A 10,195-nucleotide genomic window follows, 5' to 3' on the forward strand; every position below is an offset into this window, starting at 1 on the left:
GTCTGTGTCTAATTTTTCATCAAAAAGCGTAAATGATTAATTTGGGCTTCAAGAAATATTAGATAATGCTGGGCTTCTGAGCAAGTAGTCTGAAAGGATTCAGTTCACTGCAGGAATGTTAAATGCTCATTTTGTTCTGTTACAGCTTCAGTTTCTATTTTTAGTTGTTCTTTATATAATGGAGGCGCTAAGTAGAGACGAACTTTTTTTGTTTATTTTAATTAAATCTGGTTGGAGCTTCAAAAAAGAAAAAATTAGGAAGTGTTTTTATTTCTATTTCTGTATGACTTTTGTGGAAAATACTTGTTTGCAGAGTTATTGAGTTTATATATACTCTGAGAGCATCACAAATAGGGGTGTTTAAGATTGGGACCAAATAAGTTATGGAGAACGTAAATGGTTACTTTTGGGTCTGCCTGGTAACAAACAGTCCAAATCTTAATTTAGACCCTCTTTGGTCCTTGTGTAAGTATAATCCCTGTGAAAATCAGTTTTAGCCAGCAGTTAAGAGCTCTAAGGCAACACTGAGAGTAGTTAATAGGCTAACAGTTTAACTGTGGAAATGACTGATTTTGGGAGGATTATACTACTGTTACATATCATCATTCATGGTTTACACAAGGAGTGCTTATTTTCTGAGAGTGAGCACCACTCAGCAATAGTATTTTCCAAGTGCAGACATTACTTACCAGCAAATGCAATAGAGGCGGTTTCATAGAAAGTCATGCAACAGATGTTTTTAACTGACACAGCACTTGACAGACCCTTCAGGAATACAGGCCTCCTAGCTCCTCTGTCCCGGTGCAGCCCATAAGTTAGTGGTACCTGCCTGCCTTCAGGATGGAGCGACAAGAGATTCTTGTTCTATTTTGCACCCATTCCCAAACTGAAGGATTTGCTTGTAGCAGGTAAGGATAATTAGCAGGAACTTAGCTGCTTCTGACTTTTGACGCTTTACGACTTGCTCTGAGCCCTGAGTTTGAGTAAACCAGACCTGATTCTGTGCCCAGAAACAGAAGGTGGCAAAGCTACTGTTTGGGCTTGGTTCAGCATGGTGAACTTAGCAGCATTAGAACATCCTGCAAGAGCGACCTCTTTCTTGTTCAGCTGAGTCTCTGAACACCTGGATGCTCTGGGACCTCAGCTACACCTCAGCTTGTGTTCTGCCATGTTGAATCTCAGAGAATGTGGCTGTAACAGAATGCCAAGCTTTGGATTAAGCACTGAAGTTCCCTCCTGTGCCTGGGGAAAGGTGACTGCCTCGTGTCATCTTCATGTGAATATGCCTCTCACCTGCAGAGTTCTTTAGAGAGCTGTTCAGGAGCTCCTGCATTTGGCCATTTATTTCCACCTCTCTCAGTTGTGCTAGGGCAGCTCTTTGTGCAGCCACACAAAAACAAACCAGTCAGTGAGGGAGGTATATTTAGCCAGCAATAGAGCTGAGGGGCTTATGCATGCAGAGTAATGAGCAAACACAGCACAGAGAGGGATTTAGTATGTGGGAGCTGATTAAACTGGCATGACTCAGCCATGGGAAATGTCTATATGAAGAAAGGGGATCCACAAAAGCCAGCAACCATTTTGTCCTCTTTTCTCTCAAGTGTTTTTTACCTAGTAAGTTTTTCAATTGTGCTGTTCCTTTAGTGCCTTCTCTAATCCAAGCTATGGTTTACCATCTTTTTGATTTTTTTTTAAAGCTTTTTTTCCTAACCTGATTTTTAACAGTGATGTCCACTGCCCTGAATGATTTGTGCATACAAAGCCGTGCACATGTCAAAGGAGCTTGGCTCTCTCTCTGGATGTGTCATGCTATTATATAGCAAGTGCAGAAGCTGGGGTATTTTACCTAAATCTGCTGGGGTATTTTACCTAAAAGATCCCATATAAACAAAGACCCATGTTGGCTTTGTTCTGTTGTTTGAATTGCAAATGAACACTCATTTGCTGAAGAGGTTAAACATCAAAAAGTGTTTAAGCAAATAAGTCTGGAAATATGTCACCATCTTTAAAACAAAACAAAACAAAAAAAAAAAAAAAAAACAACAAAAATACAGTCAGGTCTGATTGCTAACTGTAAAGGTATTAACCTTTTGGGCTGCCTGCAATTTGCTCAATCAGTTGTTCCCAAGATGTACCCAAGAGACCAGACAAATCAACTAGATTATGTTGACTCTGAGCTGAGTCCTCTGGAATTGAAACATGATCTTCTTGGGTTTTTTCAAGGTTATTGTGTTTTGATCTTCTACTGCAGAGTCTCTAGTGTGGATCACTTTGCAGTCTTTATGGAAAGCATGCTTTAGAAAGCCGCTGACCTGAGTCTTCAGAGTCAGCACCTGAATTTTCTGGGAAGTGTAGGTGTTACTTACCTCTGAAAATGAGGATTGAAAACAGAATTTCTCTCTGTATCATGTTGAGAAGATCCTTGGAAAATAGTTTGATGTACATCTGTATTGACATCTTCAATTTTTGACTTGGAGAATCATTCCTTGAAAATTGAGTGGATGTGCTGGGCGCATCTCCATAACCTGCTCAGCACTGACAGCTGACATAGCCAAGACAACAGTATTTGCTTACTGTGTTGTTGAAATCTGTTTCAGCAAGGTCAGAAAATCTGAGTAAGAGGCTGGCAGATCTGCCTCCACCACTGAAGGCTACCACTGGGTGAACTGCATTAGTGGGAGGAATTTTTGATGTGAGGAGTAGGGTGAAATGTCTGTATTAGAAAGGAAGCAACACCTTGTAAAACTATAAAAGTAGCTTAAAATAATACAGAATAGCATTTTTATTGAGGAAGTGAGATACTTTACTGTCACACTAATGGTGCTATAACCCCCTTTCTGCCCTAAGGTTAGCTTAAGTGCTTGACAGACAAATGCTAGGGAGCAAATCAAGTTGGTTACTGATTCACACTTACTTAAACAGGCAAAGTGGGAGGTAAGGATTGCTTATCTTCTGTAAGTAAAGTTAAGGTCTCTCTTCCTTGCTGCCTGCACTGGCATTGCTCTGCTTCTACATGCAACACTGCAGTTCTTTGGATATGAGAAGTATTCACAAAAATATAGATGCATGCCTCTTCTCTAGGAGAAGTCTTTCTTCCTGCATAACCAGCAGCTAAAAAAAAAAAGGAAAGCTAACTCATCTGAAAAACTGAGATTGCACAGATCTCTGCAATGATGCTGTGTTTTTCGGATAGCAGTACTTGCTGGATTGCACCCACCCCATCCTTGCCCTTTGTGATTGGTAGCACTGTATCCAGCTTTCCCTTTTCCATCCTGCCTCGTCAGAGTCCTGGCTCATGGGGCACTTCTGTGTCCAGGCAGACATTTTTACCAATACCTCCATGTTTCTGCAGCAACCATGTCAGCCTTTACTTAGATCTGTGCTCCTCCCTCTATCACACATGCATGTATCTGGATAATTAGGTATGGAAATTCCTTCAGTGGCTGCTGACAAGACAACATTCCCTGGGAGCATATAAAACCACCTTGCAGACAGATTCAGTTGTGGGCAGCTGGCTGAACCTACTCCTTGCAGCTTATTTATGCTTTGAGGCTGGCAGTGCAGTAGTACAGGGCCCCAGGGCACAAGGCCCACTCATGGTGGTTCTTTAGGTACTGCTTTTACACAGGTAATTTGGGTTTTCCACTGAAGATGCCACATACAGTTGCCTTTCTCTAGGAAAAAGTCTCTCTCAGTCAAACCATTGGGTCCTTAATCTCCCTACAATTGAATGTTTCGTTATGGAGTGATACTTTGTACCTACTCTTTTTAAAGCCAATCAGTGTGCAAAACTATAGTATAATTTTCTTTTATATGACATCTTTTGCATGTTCTATGACTAAGTGCCTGACTATATTACAGGCATGTAAGAAAACAAAACCTCACTACAACAGGCTGATAATGTGAACAACTACGTACAAATAAATAAGCAGAAGGAGAGGAGAAAATTATTAAGTGAAGGCCTGTCAGTGTTTACGAGGATGACTCTTGAAACAGATTACAGAACTGAGGAGGTGCGGAGCATTACAAAAACCTGCTTCCAGCAGCAAGCGCTGCAGAGGAAGTCTGCATTGGTGATAGAAAATTATGTAGAGGAACAGAAAGCAAAGCAGTGCTTCTGCTCAGGAGTAAGGTCCCTGAAGCAGATGGGAACAAAACTGCAGTGAGATCTGAAAATAGCACCCATTACAAAAACCTTACGCTGAAAAATTCCTTAGGTTTCACAAAACTTTTTTCATTTGTTTGGGAATTATTCCAGGTAAAAGGGGATGCATTTAGTAAATCAGCATCTTAAAGTGAATTCCCAGAATATACACTTACTTGGCAAAGAAAAGTGCTGGCCTTAAAAAATCAATCTGATCCAGTAATCTCTTAAGACCTTGACAGCTGCCTGAATGCAGCATTGCCACTGTCTGGGGATAATGGGAGAAATGTGGGGTTGCTTTGAGGAAATTGTATCTTACAAAGAGGGCGCAGTTTACAGGGAAAGGTGTAATTTTAATTTAGATCCTACTGCACCAAACAGAAAGTGTTTTTCATCCCATCTTCAAAGTTCCAGTTACAAATAGCCTTGGAAGAAACCGCCTGTATTCTCCAGCTCTGCTGTGCACTTGCTCAACAACCATGAAGTCATGCCCTAGGCTGGAGGCAAAGGCCAGATGATGCAACACCCTACTTGGAAAACTCTGACTCCAGCCAGCATCTAAGGACCATTGCATAGGACCAAGGAAGTGCTCCAGCACAAGCCTGTTGCAAACAGCAGTTGCAAAGTTCTTGAATGAATGAGAGGAGGAAGGTGACACTACATCTGTATATACATCTGTATATACCATTAGTTAGACAGCTATTATGATACAATGCTGCTTTTAAAAGGATGTTGGAAAGCCTGGAAGGTTCAGCAAACAGTGACAAGAATGATTCATAGTATGGAAAAAAACGCACTTGCAGAGAGCAGTAACAGAAGTTAATTCCATTAAGTTTACCAAATATAAGGTTAAAGGCGACTTAGGTTTTGGCTATAATTACCAATACAAGGACAGCTTATCTAGTATTTCATCCCTTTCTAATTTAGTTGTCATAAAAAAACACTGCACTGCAAACCCTAACACTTTGCTCAAGTGGTACAGAGAGTCCTGACTAGACTTGATGCTGTGGGAAAGGCTGATCTTGAGTGTATTTGTCAGAAAATTTGTTGGCACCCTTGGTAATAGAAGAGACATAATACTGGCTTTGGAAACTTCCCAGATGCTTTTTGAAGGACTCCAGCACTAATATTCATCAAGGTCAATCTGCTAACAAATGAGAAAGATATACCTGCAATTGCATTCAGCATCAGTTGTGAAGGTGCCAAATTTGGTGAGCAGCCCCTTTCAGAAGAGAGCTGTTGTCACACTGTGTGATATGAATGAACAGTAGACTAAAGGCACCTTTACTGATTTTGAAGAAGTAGTCTGAAAGCTGAGTTTTCTAGTTCTAGGGCTATTTTTATCTTAAAAATCTCAGGATAAGCTTGCTTCCCCAGAGCTGCTGGTAGTAGGAAAGAGCATTATACGTTCTACCACCTGAGTAGTAATCTATGTCCTGTGTGTACTCCCCTGCCATGTTAGTCAAAACAGATCGAGTAGTTGGAGATTTTTCCTCCTTAAGGAATTATACAAAGCTGTTCTACCAGAACCCTCTGACAGCAATTACTTTAGTCTGAAACTGTTAGGAAACAGAAAATCTCAACATTCAATTAATCTGTCTGTTTAATATATGGGACATATGTTCAACAGAACAATTCATTGTGATGTAAAAAAAATATTCTCAGTACTTCTGAGTACAGGATAAGATCCCTCGCTTTACCAGGTTTAACATTACAGGAGATGCTTTCTCATTCCTGCAGTGGTGCACTATTCAGGGTATGTGGGCTTTATTCAGTATAAACTTTGAGGAAGGGGTGGAGATCCCACAACAAAAATATCCACAATTAAGGGGAAATTACAGAGCAATTATGCTACCTTCAACAGCTGGAAAGCTTTGGCTGGCTTGAAATAACTTTTCTCCCACAACCAGCAGCTCTCCCAGGCCGTTCAGCACTCACCACCCTGTTGCCACTTACCCTCCCACCCACGCACTGCTCCCCCTTGGCAAAATACCAGAAAGCTTACTTCGATATTTTTTAAACCACAGAAGCTCTGGACTGCAGAACAAGCTGCAACAGAGGTCCAGATGTGGCAATAAATGTCACGCTTCAGAGCACCGCAAAGCACTCCCAGCAATAGCCACGCATTTTCCTGCAGATCTGGGTTGCTGGAGTGGTGGCCCAAGGAGAGAAAGAGTCGCCATACTGCTGTTGACTGAACGTATGCTGTGCATATGTTGGATGCATCAGCTGGCAGGGGGCCTAGGAAAAGCTGCGGTGACTGCAGCTTCCTTTCTCTCCCATCTGGCATGGGCACAGTGAGGAAGTATCAGTGGGTGCCAAATTAAAGAAGAGGATAAACAAAGAGATAAGCAGCCAAGCAAGGGTGAAGCCATTTCGGAAGCGATGGTGGTAATTCAAGAAGTCTTTAGTGATCGCTTCAGGCTTCACTTCCCAGACCTTTATTCTTCTAAGCAAAGTTTATTCTTTCACATGATGGACTCTGTTAACCATACACACACTAAGTTCTTGTATAACTAACCTGAACCTTCGACTTTAAATGCTCTGCCAAGTCCCTTACAAGCCTGTTTCTCTTGAGGCAGAAGATACATTATACTCAGTAATGGAGCAGAACAACAACAATGTAGAAGATTTCTCCTTGAATGTCTTTTCTGTCACTCCTTATCAACCAAACAGATCCGATGCTCTGGTGTCAGATGGGGATAAAGCCGGTGCCACTTTGCTCTTTTCGGGTGTGTTTTTGGGACTCGTGGGGATCACTTTCACCGTGATGGGATGGATAAAATACGATGGCATTACTCACCTGGAGTGGACGCAGTTACTAGGGCCTATTCTGCTGTCTGTCGGGGTGACTTTTATTCTGATTGCTGTTTGTAAATTTAACATGCTTACATGCAAGCCCTGTAAAGAAAGAGAGGAAAATACGTCAGACCTCGATCAGACTGCAAGTGGACAGTCCTTTGTCTTCACCGGCATTAACCAGCCTATAACTTTTCACGGTGCCACAGTGGTACAGTACATCCCTCCACCGTACCCAGCCCAGGAAGGCATCACTGTGAGTCCTGGCTACCTTCACCCGGTGCTCAGCTGCTGCAGTGCTGTTTCCTCCGGTGCCTCACCAATTCCCACCCCAGGATCTGCTCACTTCTGCCCTGCGTACCCCCTGGACAACCCAGCTTTTACCGGAGATGAGAACTACGCTACTTACCCTGCAGAGAATACCCGGAATCAGAGGTACGTCTTCTGAAATGCCTTAGTGTGTTTGGACACAGTCTTCTAAGTATTTTAAGTGCTATATAGGATTTCAAAGGGAACAAAAGCTGGTCCAGGGTGTTATCCTTCTTCAGACATCTTTTTTTATTTTCTTAGGAGCATTTCTTGAGTAAAGTCTATGGAGACATGCTTTTTCTGGAAAGCGTTTTTATCCAAATGAAATTCCCTTATGAATCCCTTTCAATTTTCAGTCTGCTAAATCTCTTGTTATTTTTGAAGATATTATTATAGATGCTGCTGCTCATGGGATTTTCTTATGCTTATCTTACTACCTTTAGTCTGTTGACCAGAAGGTTATTATATGTACAGCCAGAGGCTTCCACTCAAACACAATCACAACACATGAGTCAGCGCACAAACAGCATTTTTACGACGATGAGAGAGTCAGTTTGGTACCAGATGCTCTCTCTCCTGATTACACCTGGTCACAACACGATTCTCTCCCACTGTAGCAACCTTCTAGTCCTTATTCTTTTCCTAGTTTGGTGTCATAAACAAGATCATCAGTATTACAGAGCAGTACAAAACCGCTTTAATCAGACACAAAATAATCTTACATAGTTCCTTCCTCTAAGGCAAAATATTCTGATTATAGAAATTACTCAGAATTATATCATTCCTAGAACACAACTCACTTTTAGTTCATTTATTAAAGTCTGTTTGAAAAACTGATGACTGACCCATCGTCCTCAGGAACATGTTTGACAGGCACAGGCAGCATGAAAACAAAGGTTATGTCCTGACACCTTTATACTTCACAAAAAGAACACAGCAAATGGGTGAATCACAGTAAAACTTCATCTCATAGCATCTGCTCAAGAAGTCAGGAAGTGCTTTGCCCAGATAAGGCTGACAGGTTGCAGCACTGAGGTTAATTGCATGATTTGTGTTTGCTGAATTCTTTTTGCGCCTGCTCCTCTTCCTATTTTCAGGTCAGAGGATGGTTCTGATGAGCCAGAAGAACTGCTGGAAGACTACGTCTGTGACCACTTGTCACCTCCACGTTATGAGGAAATATACCCACTGTCTTCATAAAATAACCATAGACGACAGATGACAATTCTAAGAGATGCCAGCATTTTAATCCCCAAGAATCTTTTCTTTAAACACTTGCATGATAAGGAAGTGTGAGCAAGATCTTGGCACTGAAACACAGTTCAGTGTCACTGAAGATATTTAACCAATCCCCTCTTTTTCTCCCTCAAAATTCATTACCTCTTTGCTATGCAGTTTAGTAGCAGAGCTATTAATTATTTAATAGCAAAACTATTAACAGCAAAGCTATTAAACTCAAGGATCTAAATCCATGTTACGGTTCCCCAACAAGAAGCTCAGACTTGCTGAAACCAGTGTGAACTGTGAATGTACAAGATTTTTGTGGAAGGTCATGATTGCTCCCGGACATTCAGCATCACTAGAAAACACTTCATTTATTCTTGATATATTTTCCATCTTGATTGTTTGGGAAACTTCAAAAGTCCTCAAGTGGCTGATCCATGAAAACGCCTATAATGTCTTAATTCTGCCTCATTCTTTAGATTAGCTCATGCATTAATAAGTCCAATCTACAGACGAGACTTCCTCTGCTGGTTCACCTGTACAACCCAGTCCTGTAGGCAGTTTTTGAGCACCCTGCTTGAACCAGAGCATCCCAGAACAGAGAAAATATGAATAGTGACCTCTGTCCATTTTTACACAGACCTCTAAGAGATTCTATAAGCATCGCATTCAGTTCCCTTCCCCAACTGATGGGATGCAAAGAGGAGTTTTAACAACTACTAGGTTAATGTCCCTAAAGAAAACGGCACCTTTCTGAAGCTTTGACAGAGGTGTGTGGTCCTACCAGTTTTAAAGGCTTTAACAATCACAGCTTGTCCCTGCTGCACCCTCACTCTATGGGAGAGCTGTGGTGGAACCCCTCCTGAGGTCCCTTCTTGTTTGAATTTGGGTCCTAGGCACACAACTCAGGCTGTAGGTTCCCCCAGAGCATCCAGACAACTATGGGCTGCAGTGAACTTTATTGTTCAACTTTCAAGATCAACATGGTTCCAAGCACTGGTAACCACAAATGGATTTTCAGCCCTATCTAACAAAGGATGAAGTGCATAAGCTGCAAAATCTTGCAATCCAGAATGGAGGTCCCAAAAAGCTTTACTCTAAGCCCCAGAGAAATGAGAACGCCATGAGTCCTTTCATTTTTATTTTGTATTTCCACATATGCTTCAAGTTTTGCTTTTGAGTGTGCCTAGAAGTGCACTGACACAGCTGGACAAGTCACTACGTCCCCATGCAGGATCCTATCAGTTTTGCCTACCTCTCTCAAAGGGCTCAAGCCAAAAGTTGTTCTCAGCCCACGCCTGCTGGAGCAAGCACCACGCAAAACAATCTAGAGGGCAATGGTCACCATCCAAAGTAACCAAGAGGTGTGCTGCTGGTGTACCTGTGGGTCAGTCTCCTGGCCTGGAATAGCACAGCTAAAAGCAGGTGTCCGTTATGGAATGCATGAACTTTCTCTGACTTGCCAACACAGCTGTCTCAGCTCCTGCCAGTTGTGATCGATCTGTGATTGACCTCATTGATCTCTTTGCTGAAGGCTGGAGAAGCCTGGTGTTGAGCACGGGCAGGCAGTACGGGGTGTACCTGGCAGCTGGAAGTCAATGAGTGTCCATCCAGCCTTGCTAGGAATCAGGAGACATAGCTCTGGATGGAGAGATGCATTCAGAACTTTGTCCAGTTGCATGGAGCTGCAGCTGTGCACTGACCTCCCTGTCCTGCATA

General features: G+C 42.2%; 1 protein-coding gene across 1 annotated transcript; it reads left to right on the top strand.

Annotated features, from left to right (window-relative positions):
- The first annotated feature begins 6,746 nt into the window (after positions 1-6,746).
- Positions 6,747-8,452, top strand: TMEM174 (transmembrane protein 174). The gene is made up of 2 exons (XM_049795873.1): positions 6,747-7,378; positions 8,350-8,452. The coding sequence occupies exons 1-2, from the start codon at positions 6,747-6,749 to the stop codon at positions 8,450-8,452; spliced, it is 735 nt and encodes a 244-aa protein (XP_049651830.1).
- Positions 8,453-10,195: the final 1,743 nt, after the last annotated feature.

This window comes from Accipiter gentilis, chromosome Z, assembly GCF_929443795.1.
Source record: "Accipiter gentilis chromosome Z, bAccGen1.1, whole genome shotgun sequence".
Lineage (NCBI taxonomy): Eukaryota > Metazoa > Chordata > Aves > Accipitriformes > Accipitridae > Astur > Astur gentilis.